This window comes from Ananas comosus, linkage group 15 (genome assembly GCF_001540865.1).
Source record: "Ananas comosus cultivar F153 linkage group 15, ASM154086v1, whole genome shotgun sequence".
NCBI classification, from domain to species: domain Eukaryota; kingdom Viridiplantae; phylum Streptophyta; class Magnoliopsida; order Poales; family Bromeliaceae; genus Ananas; species Ananas comosus.
The window spans coordinates 749,784-765,739 of NC_033635.1; the positions used below are offsets into that span (position 1 = coordinate 749,784).

The 15,956-nt window shown below is 40.4% G+C and overlaps 3 protein-coding genes across 6 annotated transcripts; 1 reads left to right on the forward strand and 2 right to left on the reverse strand.

Annotated features, from left to right (window-relative positions):
* On the forward strand, nt 862-4,093 carry LOC109721849 (F-box/kelch-repeat protein OR23). The gene is made up of 2 exons (XM_020249659.1): nt 862-2,096; nt 3,576-4,093. Exons 1-2 carry the CDS (start codon nt 877-879, stop codon nt 3,862-3,864), a joined length of 1,509 nt encoding a protein of 502 aa, XP_020105248.1. The 5' UTR covers nt 862-876; the 3' UTR covers nt 3,865-4,093.
* Nucleotides 4,938-10,535, reverse strand: LOC109721292 (pentatricopeptide repeat-containing protein At5g01110). 3 transcript variants are annotated; one of them, XM_020248817.1, is made up of 4 exons: nt 8,203-10,535; nt 7,489-7,909; nt 7,274-7,358; nt 4,938-5,411 (listed from the first exon to the last, which is right to left on the reverse strand). In XM_020248817.1, exon 1 carries the CDS (start codon nt 10,476-10,478, stop codon nt 8,364-8,366), a length of 2,115 nt encoding a protein of 704 aa, XP_020104406.1. In that variant the 5' UTR covers nt 10,479-10,535; the 3' UTR covers nt 4,938-5,411; nt 7,274-7,358; nt 7,489-7,909; nt 8,203-8,363. The 3 variants fall into 3 exon arrangements, with proteins under 3 accessions (XP_020104406.1, XP_020104407.1, XP_020104405.1); XM_020248818.1 differs by having other exon boundaries at nt 5,064-7,358; nt 7,489-7,667; nt 7,819-7,909; XM_020248816.1 differs by having other exon boundaries at nt 5,064-7,358.
* On the reverse strand, nt 10,971-14,767 carry LOC109720970 (endoplasmic reticulum oxidoreductin-1-like). 2 transcript variants are annotated; one of them, XM_020248348.1, is made up of 10 exons: nt 14,378-14,767; nt 14,160-14,306; nt 13,506-13,764; nt 13,293-13,403; nt 12,676-12,794; nt 12,478-12,582; nt 12,071-12,273; nt 11,868-11,991; nt 11,368-11,547; nt 10,971-11,276 (listed from the first exon to the last, which is right to left on the reverse strand). In XM_020248348.1, the coding sequence occupies exons 1-9, from the start codon at nt 14,561-14,563 to the stop codon at nt 11,398-11,400; spliced, it is 1,404 nt and encodes a 467-aa protein (XP_020103937.1). In that variant the 5' UTR covers nt 14,564-14,767; the 3' UTR covers nt 10,971-11,276; nt 11,368-11,397. The 2 variants fall into 2 exon arrangements, with proteins under 2 accessions (XP_020103937.1, XP_020103938.1); XM_020248349.1 differs by having other exon boundaries at nt 14,160-14,297; nt 14,378-14,765.

Below are 15,956 nucleotides of genomic sequence, written 5' to 3' on the forward strand. Positions count from 1 at the left end.
ACTATATGGTGGAGCTGGGGAAGCAGAAGTGGCGGGTCGGGTCGGGTCGGGTCGGGTCGGGTCGGGAGAAGTTTTACTTTAGGTGGCAGGAAGTCGGCAACGACACGTCCGGTTCGCAGGCGTCCGCCATTTCACATCCCGTGACGCAGCAGGCAGGGAAACAGGGCAAATCCGAAGGTGCGAAGGTTTTCCCACATTTCGCTTCATTTTCTGTCGGGACGGAACAATTCGGGATAGATTATTTTTTATTTTATTTTTGGCTTTCATTTATCATCCATTCAAGACGATCTGGGTGAGAATGAATTTTTGCTAAAATTTTAACGGATCCGGACAGATTGAAGGAAAATAAAAATTTTTCACCTTACGCTTTATTTACTTGGCGGATCACGACAGTTTATATTTTTTATTCCCACTTATCGTTTCATTCGAGGCGGATCAGAATGGGAGCTCCACTAACTCGTATTCATTTACATCTCTAAACTTTCTGCTCTCACACTCCTCGTCTATCCGCAAGTGTCGACATTCCAAGACAATCTATAAACTAAAAATTAGACACCAATACTGCCTTCGTGTATTATGCAATATCGAAATTTTGATGCCAACAACCTTAGCTGTTGCGACTCCTGTGGAACAATCAGGCCCCTTGCTTTTGCCCAGTCATTGTTACACTCGAGTCGGTGGGTAAACAATCGTCGAGTCCGTGGGTAAACAATCGCCATGTTCTTTTAACTCAGGTGTCTGACTAACAAGTCGGCGACGAGAAGACTCCCAATGCAGAATTCGATTGTATAGTTAGATTATGCGACCGCGGTCGGACACACGCTCACGCGAACCAAACCGCACATCGAAACGCAGATTACGTAAGCGTGCTCAAACATGTCTCACCCATCAAAACCAGTCATATCACGCCACGTCACATACAAAAGTTTCTACAATGGGATGATATCTCTGCTCTTCCTGTTCTACCGGGCTCAGCCGATGCTTCCCCACGACCCCACGAAGGCCTTCCCCTCCAAGACCAGTGCGAAACTAACCGCCCCTATCGCACTTACCCCCATCGCTCTCGAACTCGCGTCCATGGCTTCGTCTTCTTCCTCCTCCTCCTCCTCCGCCCCCGCCGCGCCCTCCGAAACCCTAGCAGTAAATTCACCGGACGCCGGAACCCTAATTCCGGGCCTCCCCGACGATGTCGCCGCCCTCATCCTCGCCTCCCTCCCCTACCCGCACCAGCTCCGCCTCCGCTCCACATGCCGCTCATGGCGCTCCCTCCTCTCCCCGGCGTCCCTCCTCCCCCTCCGCCGCCGCCTCCGCCTCCCCCGCCGCCATCTCCTCTGCCTCTTCCCCTCCGACCCCTCCCTCACCCCTCCCCTCCTCTTCGACCCCGCCGCGCCCGCGTGGTCGCCGCTCCCGCCTCTCCCTTGCTCCCCGCACATCTACGGCCTCTCCAACTTCGTCCCCGTCGCCCTCGGCCACCACCTCTACCTCCTCGGCGGATCCCACTTCGACACGCGATCCTACCCCCTCGGCCACCCCTCCGCCTCCGCCGCCGCTTACCGCCTCGACCTCGCCGCTCCCCCGCCGCTCGCCTGGTCGCGCCTCCCCGACATGCTCGTCCCGCGCGGCAGCTTCGCCTCCGCCCCGTTCCCGATCCCTAGAACCCTAAATCGCGAGGCCGAGGGCATCATAGTCGCGGGGGGCGGGTCGCGGCACCCCGTGTATCCCTCCGAGGGGAGCCGGATGAGCTCCGTCGAGTGGTACGACGTCGCATCCGGGGAGTGGAGGATGTGGGAGGGGCTCCCGAGGTACCGTGCGGGGTGCGTAGGGTTTGTGGTGCGACGGGACGAGGAGGAAGCGGAGGAGGAAGAGTTTTGGGTGATGGGAGGTTATGGGGAGTACCGCACGGTTTCGAGAGTGGTCCCTGCCGATGTGTTCTACAGAGACGCGGTGGTGCTAGGGTTGAAGAGTGGGAAGTGGAGGGAGGTGGGGGATATGTGGGAGGAAGGGGAGAGGACGAAGCTCGGCCGAGTGGTGGCCGTGGATGGCGACGATGGCTGGGCTAAGGAAATCTTCATGCTCGACTGCAATGAGATTTTCAGGTGTGTTTTCCTTTCTATATGTCTTCCAAAGCATATTGCGGATAGCATATTTGTTCAATCAAATGTTGTTCTTTTGTGTCTCATGTGCTATTATTGTGGTCTTCCCATCAGAATACTAGAGGTAATTCCGACTGCTTTGTTCAGAAGCATTCAAGCTTAATCATGTTGTGAATATACAATATGCAGTAAGACATACAAATGATGTTTTGGATCACTGTACAGCTAGTGGCACATTAAGCTTAACTCCGTAGGCACTTCTCTTCTCTTAATTGGATACCAGTTGATTGCAATGATTGTGAATACATCATGTTTATGTTACAGATGCTTCTTTTGAATATAGGATATTGCAATAAAATGATTAGAAATGTTAAGCTTTATACTTCAAGATGCTCGATATCGGTATGGAGCATGAGATGTTTATTACTCTCTGAAGAAGATAACCTAAGTTGAAGACGATTTGTTTTAAATATCTAGTTTTTTCTGGTAAAAAAGATGTATATTTTCCTTGGATATGAACTGCCATAGGTTGCAATAGTAATATACCTCTATATCTAAATAGTTGACTTATTGATGTACTACTATCAGTTCATACCCATATTTCATAGTCACAACCATGGATGCTAGGCATTAGGTATCTCAACAAACATAAAGTGTTTCCTAGCTAAACCGGTATATTTGTACTCCTATTAGGTGTTGATCAGTTGATGCAAGTAGAGGTAATTTATGACATTCTATTGTTGTCACCAACAATTGCCAAAAGATACAAGTAGGTTTGTTATTGACGTGTGACAGCATGATTTCCTCAATTTGCTTTCTATTCTAAATTAGGAGAGTTTTATGTTGCTGAACGTTGTGATTCGGTTTCTACTTTTCTTTGTTTTTTCCCCTTTTTTTGGGCTGATTTGTTTGAATGGCTATGCCACAGAGTGGAAGCTTCCTTTTTTCATTTTCCTTATCTTATTTGATTCATCCTGAAGTACTAAAATTGGTAATCTGTTTGGTTAACATGCGTATTTAGCGTGAATCTGCATAGAGTACTTTGCATGATAGTGTGTTCTTATATAAGTTAAATTTGTGCTATTGAAGATAGTAGCATTGAGAGGTGTTCTGGATCCTCTTTGATTCACCACTTCTATCTCTTTGTCTGAGTCCGAAGAATCTTTAGTTGGAATATGAGTAAATGTATAAGGACTTTGGATATTGAACTTAGCTAGCATGCTAATAAACTTTACATGGATTCATGCTTTGTTAACAATATTTGGTGATTGTATGTTCATATCTCTAATCCTGGCAGTTGAACTCGCTCATCCATTTTAATGTTAATAAAGTTTAACTTCAAACGATCTGCATTTGATACATAACACATCTCTCTTCTTCCATTGTGCTCCGATAATATGAATATATTCTTCAAGCCTGCATTAATCATTCTTGTCGTTTTATATCTGCTGTTACTCTTACTTGGGTCAATTCTTGTTGCAGATACGATTTTGCTTCAAACAGATGGTTGAAAGAATCGAGCTTGCGGAGGAAAATCCCAACCAACGAATCCTGTGGATTTGTCGCGATGAACGGAGAGTTGTATGTGCTGACATCAGCAAAGCCCTCTATGGATATTTCTGAAACAAGGAGGCCTCTGAAGAAAAGGCTGACTCTGGAAATTCAAGTTTACAACCCTGTTAAAAAGAAGTGGAGATTGCTCATTACGAATCCTCCATTCCATCATCCCATTGACTTTAAAACAGCAATTTTATGCACAATTCAAATATAGATTGCCGATCGCAATTCATGGATGTATATCTTCCCATAATTGGTTTAGACTTGTATTCACCTCTTTCTCCAGGTGCAAATAATTTGTTTGTAATGGGTTGATTGCTTTCCTGCATGTCATTGCTATATTATCAATGAACTCTGATATCTGATCCTTGTATATGAACAATTTGATACAGCAAATCTTTGTATATACATACTATATTTGTGGTTCATCATCTCTCTTCGTATATCTTGTTTTTTTTTTTGTTGGGACATCTATAAATTTTTTTGTGTTGTATTTTAGAACAGTATTCATCAATAATGTTCCTTCTGCGTTTTTGTGCGTGCTTGTGGAAGAAGCTCGTAAGTTACTACGCATGGATTTTTTCCACTTGAATCAAGATTTAAATCGGGTCTTTTATTGCAGCGACGGAATACCAACAAACTGCTCTATCCGTTGTAGTGAAAAATAAATAAATAAAAAAATGGTTTAACTCGGTCACAATTTCACATTATCCTTTTCCTGCAAGTTCATAAACATTTCCTGCAACGAACGTGAGGAACAAGGCACTTTTAGCTATGCTGTTCCGGGGAATTGGTTAGTCAACTGTGAAAGCACTTAAATATGGTCAGAAAATAACCTAACCACAGGTCCTTGACCTTTCCATTTAGTCTAATCAACTGGATCTTTGACAAGGAAGAAACTGCTAATTTCTGATTTATCTAGTGCTTTAATTGAATTTTCTGTAATCCCCTTGGAACTCAAAGAAAAGATTTTTCTCGTGCTTATACAACAGTGTTGTTCGAATAAAGAATAAATGTAGTCAAGAAGCCGTTTAGCTATCTGCTCTAACTAAAAACAAATATTTTACTTGTCAAACATCTAATTTTTAGATCTTGAATACAGAGCTATACTTAAAACTGGCATAAATATTCAGAACTGAAGAGAACAAAATACAAATGGACTTGCCTTATACTGTTTACATTTTTCCTTGTTTTTTTTTTTCAACATAACTAACAGTATAAGTGTAGAACCAATTTATTTCGACCTGACGCAGTCACATGCGTAAAATTCATAGGTGCGTACACAGATACACAACACAACCTTGTTTACCAAACAAGCTCAACACGGTTCAGTAGTGGCACCGAGAGGACCAAGTCTCCAGTTCAAACTGATTGACTGGACCCAATTTTCAAACCTTAGGAAAATCAAACCCATGCAAAAAAAAATATTGACACAAAAAAGGCAACAGATAAAGTAAAAAACCCTCCACCGCCTTCCCTATATATATGTCCCCTAATCACAGCCTTCATTCCACAAATCATAAACCTCTCAATATCCATCCACAGAGAACTACAAGCAAGGATCAAACTGCTCCTCTCAAAAGCAAAAATGGCAAAGGTTAAGAGTGCAAAAGTGCTTCTGCTTCTCTTGTTGGTGGTGGTGTCAAGCTTTCATGCTCTTGATGCCTCAAGGCCTTTGGAAGAAAGGTGGTGGTCCAATGAAGGGAGGCACCTCCTCCTCGGCTCTCTTCCGAAGGGGGGACCAGGGTCGGGGCCGTCCGGCTGCACTCACGATCCGAATAATTCCGGCGGGTCATGCCCGAATTCGAATGGTGCATGAAATTTTTTTAGAAAACATGATTCAACCTACTTATATTAGAGAGAACTTTGTTTTGTTTTTTTATTCCTTTTGGTGGGGGTGGAGGGCCTAATAAATTTTTAGGCCCTTCCTCTCCTCTCATTTTTCACTTCTTATGGTGTGTGTATTTTGATTGCCTCGGGCAATCTATCTTGTACATGCATTGTGAATATGATAGATATGGTTCATTCTTTTGTATGTATTTGTTCTTTCGTGGTAATTAATAAATTTAATAAATAAATCAAATGAGTTCCAAATCCTACGGTTTGTGGATTGATAATTTAATCGAAAGCGAGCTTGAAGAACCAGAAAAGATCACTTATGGTACAATGTTAGTTGTCTGTATACAATATGCTAGCCTGGGCCCCTTCTACCACATCACCAAATATGTGAAAAATAGTTAATACATAAAAAGAAATACATGGGGGATCGTCGAGTTTGAGAAAGAAAAAGAAAAGAAGCACGTTTTAACTAGCAATCCTGATATGTAATTAGCTGCAGGAAAGAAGAGGTGCAAGGGATCTACTATGATGGGTTAATGGAAGAAGAAATATTTGAAAGATTTTAAAAAAAACAGAAAGAAGAGCAAGAAAACTTTTTTTTTCCCTTGAATAAGTTGATGAAAACTCAAATATGTAATTAAGCCACAGATGCATAGATGCTATATAATTATCTAACCAATCCTGCAAATGGAAATGGGTGCTCTAAGTTATTATAATCCACATTCATTCTTTGTTATTACCAAGGGGTTATATTGTACCAACCAACTTAGTATAGACGTATTTATCTATTGTTTAAATGGTCGCAAAAATTAAAAATTTTCACAGCATATATAAAATGCATTTGAGATTACTTGATTACTAGCTAAATAGTGTCGAAAAATTACAAAATTTAGTTTCTATAGAACTCACATTCTGTAAATTATGTATAACAACTTTGATTATCGATTCGAATAGCCATCATGATAATGCAGAATGTATTACGAATATACTATGGCGACGCGACAACACACACCAAAGTAAAATAATAATAAAAAAAGATCAATTGCAAATACACTAATCCAACACACACCAAAATAAAATAATAATAATAAAAGATCACGTACATAATCAACTGTTTTGAATTAAGATACAATTCAAAAGCAATCAATAGTTGAATTAGCATGTCTCCTTACCTAACAATTAAGATAATGGTTTTAGGGACTCAACTCAGTTAATGTGTTAAGGTCTAGTTTGTGCTGTGGTGAATAAATGCACCTGCTTTTATGCTTTGAAAAACGCAATTTCAAGCTACGCCCTAAGGGGGGCCGATCAATTGAGATAACTCTTCTTATTTCTAATATTTGCATAATATTCATTGTATTACGAAGGCAAATAAATTGAGCATTATTTAAACTAATGTTTCATTAATAACTGCTTTCCTAATTCAACTGCCATCCTCGGGAGGCAACTTCATTCCAAGGTTTAATTCAGCAGTCAAGGCACATGGAGATCACAAGAATTTACATATTTAAGCAATAAAAATAAAGGGAAAAAAAGGAATAACATACCATTGACTCGACTCTTCTTATTTCTAATATTTGCATAATATTCATTATATTACGTAGGCAAACAAATTGAGCATTCTTTAAACTAATGTTTCATTAATAACTGCTTTCCTAATTCGACTGCCATCCTCGGGAGGCAACTTCATTCCAAGGTTTAATTCAGCAGTCAAGGCGCATGGAGATCACAAGACTTTACGTATTTAAGCAATAAATATAAAGGGAAAAAAAGGAATAACATACCATTGACTCGACTGTCAATATTGCCCAATCTTGTACAATTGATTCAAATGAATGGCTGTGATCAACCAACACAATTACGTCAAGCCTGGTCAATTATGCACATAGGCTACGGTTAGCAACATACACTGACCAAGTCTGAATTAGCACAGTAGCAATTAGAATTCAAACTTTACAATAAAACTACTTTCCAAACCTATAAACAACCCCAACTATACCTTTGTTTCACCTCATATCTCCATCTACCAAACAAAGAGATCAATTCTACCGCATGCAGAGCGAATTATCCTTTCATATAGGCATGGGCTTAGGGAGTTACAAAAGAGGTTGCTCTATGCATTTGCTGCTTCTCATCTTGCTATTATCAAACTTTGAGCCTCTCTTCGCTGCACGGTCACTGGCAGAAAGCTGGCATAAGCCACAGAGTTCTCTAACAAAGGGCTCTGAAACACCATCAGGGCCTTCTGGGTGCACGAGTAACCCTAATATTGCTGGTGGTTCATGCCCAATACTTGATTCAGATGTTAAGCACTTTGTTCAAAGCTCACCTTATTCGCTGATTAAGCAATTGAGAAATTCATGTATCTTGATAATTTTCTTTTTTAAAAAATTTTGCTTCCACCCTGTGGACTCGTATAGCTGCACAAAAGAAGTAAAAAGCAATCAATATCGTTTCCTTTTACATGCAACAATATGAAATCATATTATATGTAAAACTTAAAATTTTAGCATACTCAGTACTGATTCATCATTCAGGACTAAATAAATGGCAAGTCCTCTGAACAGAATGAGTGATGAGCTTATGGCCATCTAACGGCAGTATAAGCAACAGGTTTTGTTTGATCATACAATCTTGGAAAGTTAATAGGTTGATTAGCCCACTAGGAATATTCCGCTAAAAAGAAAGAGCACGAAAAAGCAAGAGAACTTACCTTCTATTAATTGTAAGGCCTGCCTATGAAAGCAAAACCATTTTGTGTACTCTGATCTATCAGGTGGAACTGAATCCATCAGGCTCTTGTATTTTCTGATTATATAGTAAGCGAATTGCCACAACCACGAATACGCGCAAGATGTTCTCTTGTCGAGAGTCTCAGAAACTGTCATCAGGTACAAAACCTCTTTGAAGCATTTCATCATGAAGCCAAAATGCCTCTTTTAAGTTACCAGCAGCAACATGACCATTTATCAAGGTTGTGTATGTATATCTATCAGGTTGAGTCCCTTTCCCAAGCATTCTCTTAAAGACCCATTCAGCCTCCTGCATCTTCCCTTCCTCACACAACCCACTCATGAGCAGATTGTATGACAGAACATCAGGAAGAACCCCCTGTTTCTCCATTTCACTAAGCAAAGCAAAAGCCTCCTGCATCTTTTCCTCCTTCATAAAACCATGGATGAGAGTATTGTAACTTATCCTATCGGGAGTGATTTTATCCTTTCTCATCTTTTCTAAGAATTTTTCAGCCTTCGACGCATCGCCAGACCGGCAGTAGCCCTTAATTATCGAATTGTATGTCACAACATTAGGCAAGATATCTCTATCCACCATTTCATCCCAAAATTTATATGCCTCAGCCACTTCACCTTTCTCACAGTGGTTGTCTATTAGAATAGTGTAAGTAATATGATTGGGGAAGATTCCTCGAGAGTGCATATCATCCCACAGCTCATTAGCTTTCTCTATGTCACCTTCTCTACACGTACCATCAATCAAAGTATTGTAAGTAACAATATCTGGCTTCAAATTGCGGTGCAACATTTTATCAAACAATTTCAAGGCTTTCTCTACACAACCATATTTACAATAGCCATTTATGAGAGTTGTAAATGTGCAAAAATCAGGTGGAACTCCTCTTTGAGACATTTCCTCAAACAGCGCTTCTGCATCTGCTAGTTGCCGTTCCTTGCACAATCCGTTCAAAATTGTGTTATAAGTTACAACATCTGGCATGCAACCTTGATCCACCATCTCCTCTCGCATCTTAAGAGCATCGGCAATTGAACCAATACGACAAAAGCCACCGATAAGCATAGTGTAGAGTACACTATCAGGAATCAATCCAACACTCTTCATCTCTCTAAAATACATCAAAGCTCGGCTCATGTCCCCTTTCTTTGTGAACAAACCAATCATAGAGCTAAAGCTAACCATGTCAGGGACAAACCCGCGCCTTAAAATTTCATTGTAAATCCTCGTTGCTTCCTTAATATCGCCATTTCTACAAAAGCCACTGAGCATAATGTTAAATGTGGGAGTGTTTGGCACCAAATCCGAACCCACCATTTCATTCAACAACTCCTTCGCCCTCTCGTACTTCCCATTTTTACAAAATCCATTCAATAGAGCATTATACGTCACCACATCAGGCTTCAACCCCTTCTCTCCCATTGAGTTTAGCAATTCCAATGCTTCCTTCAACTCACCTGCGCGACAACGAGCATCTATCTGAGTATTGTATGTTACTTTATCCGGAAAAATCTCCCTTGTCTCCATTTCCAGCAATAATATATCAACTTGTTGGAATTTCCTATCCTTGCACAAGGCATTCACAATTATGTTCAAAGTGTAGACATTCAATTCAATGCCCATCTCAACAATCTCCTGATAAATCTCCCAAGCCAAGTCGACCCAATCGATCCGAACCAATCCGGCTAGTAGGCTATTACAGCCATTCACCGAAACGAAGACCCCCTTATCCTTTAGTACTCGAAACGCCTCCGCCGCCTCCCTGAGCTTCCTCGCCTGCACGTAGGTGCGGATAAGGAGATCAAACACGGAGGGATTCGAATCGAAACGATGGTAAGAAGAAACCAAAGCGTCGACGATCTCGGGCCTCGTGGCGCCCCTACGGCGGATCATGCGGAGGATCAAGGACTGGGCTTGGGAGGTCCTGTGGCTCCGAATGGTGGTGTGGATCATCGCGGCGAAGGTGTCGGAGCAGAGCTTGAGATTGGGCCTCCGGAGGAGGAGATCGACGAGCCTGTGGGCGGATTCGGGGTTCGAGTGGGTGCATGTGGAGAGAAGGGAGACGATGGTGGAGGGATCGGGGCTCTCGCGATCTAGTGAGGAGAGGAGTTTGTCGTGGAGGAGGGTATCTGAGCTAGGGTTTTGAGGAGCGATTAGGGTTTTGGGAGGAGGACGAGGACGAGGATGAGGACGTGGGCGGAGAGAGTGGCGAGCGGCGGTTCGGAGCGGCGACGCCATTTGGAGCGTCCGCGCTGTCCGCGGGTGCGGGCCCTGCGGGGTGTGGGGAGCGGGGGGGGCTTCTCTGGCTTTCAAGCAGTCAAAGAGGGGTAAAATGGTCTTTTCAGTAAAACCTGGGCTTGGTCCGATCCGTTTTGGAGCCTTGTTAGGTGCGACTTATATGAGCCTGATCAGGTCAATGCGGTCCCGTTCATCCCCACCTGATCTACTGGCCCAAGGAAACGAGCCCATAGGCCAAACATTAGGCCCAAGTAAACTCATAACAAAACGTTTCAGAAATTGCTGATGAGTTAAAAGGTCGATTATATCGCAAACGCGTAGGGTTGACAAGGCCCAAGTAAATCAGAAACCAGGTTCAGCTCTGGAGATTGAAGGCCCAGAACCGGTCCAAGTCCAAAAGGATGAAAAGTGACCTTCAAATCATGCAAAATTGGAAACTAGACTTTATAATATTTAGTATACAAGTGTTTTCCATACCATTAAATACATCCAACGAATTAAATTCAGATCTTGAGATCTCTATTATGATATTTTTAGGGTGCAGTGTACAAGATGTACCCACGAAGGGGAGAGAGAAAGCTGAAGAAAAAGGGGAAAAAAAAAATCTTTTGGATTTCTCAATAGCAGGAAACAAAAAACTCTACACAGAAGCATCAAACAAATTATCTATTTCTTCTTTATTGCTCTCTCTAGTGCACCCTTTGTTATTTAGAAACTGCTCCTATGATTACAGCACCAACTTAAGGGGAAGAGGAAACTAGTACAACAGCTGCCACTTCCATCTCACAGCATTAGAATCTGATGATAAAGCAAAAAATGGCAAAGTAAGAGAAAGTGAGAGATGCCGATAATTACACTTGGACAAGTAAAGAGATTCAAAAAGGCTTACGACAGTATAATTCTTTTCGTTTCTCCATAGCTACGAAATGCTCTTTCCCTCAGCTGATGAAATCTTTCCTTCCACTACTTTCTCAGCAGTTGGGGCCATCTCGTGAACAAATTTGACAGACTCTGATAGTCTGTTGAGAAGGTTTATTAAAGCAATCGCTTCATTTCGCTGCAACTGCAACTGAAAATTCACCAAACAAAGTTCATTATAAGACTCGGTATATAAGCTCCTTCAATGAAAAATAAAAAATTCAAGAGTAATCTCTAATATGAGACAGTACAGAAGCCTGAATAAAAAAAAAAATTAATTAAAAAAAAACATTGTAGGTAGATAAATTATCATTACAATATAGCAGCAGTGAACACTTATAATGAAAAGATATTTCTAAATTTGAAGAGAATATATTAACAAATAACTACTTCACCAACCAACGAGTATAAGCACATAATCCTAAACTTTCTCAAAAAGTGTAAAGAATAAAATAGTAAAGGGTAACGTACAGGTTGATTCAACTGATTTTGGTCATCAAGAGAGAAAACAATCTTTAACGCAGTCCCGAGACCAAGAACTTGAAGCTTCCCCCACAATCGGCACTTCTCACATCCGACACAATCCATCAACGCACTATAATTGGAAAATACATCAGGTCAAATTTCAGAATTAATAGATGATCAAATGGAATGTTTAAAGTTTGAATATAAACCTGATGTTCCTAAATTGCTTCTGAATCTGTTGTTTGAGCTCAGGACCATTTTCACCTTGCCAAAGCTTGGCTTCATCAAATGGTAGAGGACATGCTGCTTGTAATTTGGGGTTATATACCAATTGCCTCACCAAAGATTGTGTTTTCAGGTCCTCTTGGGGGTTGCCAGTATCGTATTCTGCTTGTTCCAAGTAATCTGCTGCCTGCAACTCATCAAGGAGAATAATGTTATCCATGTACGGCATCTATGGGTAGCATAGCTCAAGACTAGCAGAATAAATATGTGAAGACATAAAAAACTACTCTAGTTCCATCATGGTTCAAACAGAAACTTTGCATCGCATTACATCTCATACTATAAGCCATACTGAAACATAAGGTCTGCCAGATAAATCAGAACCAGTTACCTTTGTCACTGCTCGAAGAACGAAGAGGAAGGTGAAGTAGAGATTTCTAACACGATCAGGATACTTCAGCACACGATCATACAATAATTCAAGATTATGACCCCACTGAAACAAATTTAGAAGACGGAAAATTAGAAATTAATTGCATATATAAGCACCTATTTTATTCGAGCTAATGCATCAGTTAGTTGATCATACCAGATTACTGGATTCATCAAGGAGATAGTCTGAAGCTATGTGTACTGAAATTGAGGAGTGTAACCCTGAAATCAGCTTGTACAACAGTTTCTTCTCCTGGCAAAATTCTTCTGAAGGATCTGATGAACACCAACATTAATAAACAAGTTAGTGCATTTGAATGTGCTCTCTGAAGCTCAATTTGCTTATTTTCCATCAGTGAGAAAATTGTCTACATCCATCTAGAGTAATAATTACCAGCTTAATATTAAAGACCTATCACACACTCAATCAATAAGCATAGGCAGACAATTTACAATTCAACGTGCCGGCTACCCAAAGTTCGAGTGCAGGGGAGGAAAATTGGAGCCAAACCAAAAAGTGACAAAACATTATATTTGACTGTTAGATAATATGCCTCTTAGAAATCCAATGACGCTTCCCTTGTGCAACAGGAGGAAAAAGAGTTTTAATAATTTAATAGTCCCGGGCTCAAAGCATTATCATTGATACGAAAAATACGAGACAAAGACTTTATGAGCTATATTTTAACGTATTACCCAAATTCATGCTGTAACATACATAAAAAAAAAAAAAAAAAAAAGATAACTAGAAATATGTGGTGTAAAAAGACTAACACTTGGGACAATTTTCTTTGTAGATGGCATCCCAGATTCTCCAAGCTGAACGACCAGAGTATCCGGTATACCGTTCCGGGTTTAGCTGGAGATTCACATATGTCATTTCAGCTGCAAAAATAAAACCAAAGCGTCAATAACCACTCAGAAATTTGAAAATATAGCAGGAAAAAACAACAGAATTCATTAAAAGAAAAAAAATCAAAGAACTACCATCATCGGTCTCATCATCATATGTCCATGGATTGTCTACTTCAATCCAGCCTCTGAAAGCTTTACTATCAATAGTCCGATCAACGGCCGCCTGGGGTTTTCCCTCCTGACATATCATATCATCGGCAGAAAGACCACTAGAGGACTTCCTCCTAAACGGTTCTGGAACCTCGCTTTCTGGACACTCACAGACAGTACAATCCCTAAAACGGCACATTCCATCGTCAGGCCAGAACGGACAATCACACCACAATTTGACCTGCCAAGATATATATCAACAATACATTCAATAAGCAAAAAATAAAGTCCATAGAACTGGATGAATTAATTACAAGACACAACTCCACTATCAAATTTGGGATATATCCATGAAAGTCTTGGAGAATCTTCAGAATTCAGATACTTCAATTTCAGCCTAAAAATTTGATTTTGTATACTCATTTTTCCTCTTAATGTAAGATTGTTGGAACAAACAGTAGGCTTTTTATAGACGGATAACCCTACAAATCTGAAATGTATACTTCTCTCACTATCAATTCAACCCTAATAACCAGGTAGAATTAGAACAAATAGGTAGCTTTGATGCACATAAAGCTCAAAATTTACAAAATTCTAACTAATAAAGATATGAAAAACTAAATTCCTTCGCTTTACCTTAAAGTAGCGGAAGAAAGGAGTGGTGACGAGCTCTTGAAGAATCGGATGCAACACTTCCTCGTTGATAGAATTTACAGTCTCGTAATCACAGCAACAATCCTCCACTATACCCGCGTACTTCCTCGAATCCCGATCCTTCAAAACCTAATCGCCATAAGCAAACACTGACCCCAAATTGGAACACAAAATCGCACAATTCGATGAGAAACTCTTACGGGGCATTCGCAGGGCCTCTTGGAGAGCCCGGAGATGGAGAGCTTTGGGAAGCTCCTCGAGCTCGCGGCGGTGGCAAGGAACAGGGCGACCACTGCGCCCACCGCCGCCGCCACCGTAAAAGCCCACCTTCGCCGCCGCCTCGGCCTCCCTCCGCCAACGTCTCCGCCGTGCTCCTCCTTCGCCATCGCTATCAAAACCCTAGGTTTCTCTCAGGGGAATGGGATCACCAATAAATATATATATAAACCCTAGATGGGAATGCGAGGTCGATGGTTTTGAATTGCTTCGGGGAGAAGTTCGAAACGCGGGGAGGGAGAGAAACAGGCGGCGGGGGTAGCCGTTAACGGTGGGTTGGAGAAGGCGGTTCGGAGAACTTCATAAATAAAATATAATAATAATGATAAATAATAAAAAAAATGAAATTAACCTGTGTGTTTATTAATAGTATTCATATAATAAAGGGCCGCGGTTTTTGACTGCATTGTGACTAGCGATTGACTTTTATTCATTAATTTAGTATATACATCTCTATTCCAGTGTATATATTGCAATGCTCTTTTTAAGAGTAATACAATATTTACTTATTATTATTACCAATATAAAATATTAATTAACCAGTTAGTATAGTAATTTAGAAAACAAAGATGACATAAATGAATAGAATAAAATTATTTTTTTTTATTTTTTATTTTTATTTTTTGAGAGATAGGTAGTACGCGACTAGTTTCGTTTATTTTATTTAAAAATAAACTTAGCTGGAAATATGAATCTAACTAAGATTCGAACTTTGAATCTCGAATACCAGTCACCAAGCCTTTTGCTACTTGCTCTAGAGACAGTCGGTATCATAATTATTATATGATGTCATAATAATATGAAGGACATACATATACTAACTTAGTATAGAGTTATATATATATATATATATATATATACTTGAGGTGAGCTAATAAAGTTCAGTGTTCTGTTAAAATGGTGCTAGTTTGCTGATTAATTTTATGATACACTGACTTGAGATTTGTTAATTTTCAAAGAATGAAAATGTTCAATGTATCTTTTCAATCCTATAAAACTATTCAATAAGAACATGATAATTGCCGTATTCTACTAGTATCATATTATATGATAATAAATTTATATATAATGAAACAGCCTAGCCATAAAATGAAATTATAGACCAAAGTGACGTTGCTTTAATAGGCGATAAAGGTAGGAAAAAGAAAAGATTAAAGTTTTAATATCTCATGTTTGAAAGTTAAAATAGTGTAGGACCCCTCTATATAAATTTGCCATTCCTCAGAGCCCATCAATCAACACATGGTGGAATCAATGAAGTTCTCTGCGTGAATCCTCTTATTTTCTGGTACTTTTTTACACATTTAGAACCCCCTTATTCTCTTCCTCCCTCTTTTTTATTACTCATAGGTAGTTGAAATTTATATAACTCTTTTGATTGATGCTTAATTACTAGGTCTTATCGATCGTATTCGGGTTCGCGATCGAAAGGGGTGATTCGATTCCGACCGGGCAAAGGAGGCCGTGCAACATGATGTGCGTGCAAGGGGCGTACATGACATG

Coding starts and splice junctions, on each gene's coding strand:
- LOC109721849 (XM_020249659.1), top strand. CDS start 877: ATGTCTCACCCATCAAAACCAGTCATATCACGCCACGTCACATACAAA. Junction 2,097..3,575: donor GACTGCAATGAGATTTTCAG/GTGTGTTTTCCT, acceptor TTCTTGTTGCAG/ATACGATTTTGCTTCAAACA.
- LOC109720970 (XM_020248348.1), bottom strand. CDS start 14,563: ATGGCGAAGGAGGAGCACGGCGGAGACGTTGGCGGAGGGAGGCCGAGG. Junction 13,404..13,505: donor TGATGATGAGACCGATGATG/GTAGTTCTTTGA, acceptor TTATTTTTGCAG/CTGAAATGACATATGTGAAT. Junction 12,583..12,675: donor TTGATGAATCCAGTAATCTG/GTATGATCAACT, acceptor AATTTGTTTCAG/TGGGGTCATAATCTTGAATT.
- LOC109721292 (XM_020248817.1), bottom strand. CDS start 10,478: ATGGCGTCGCCGCTCCGAACCGCCGCTCGCCACTCTCTCCGCCCACGT.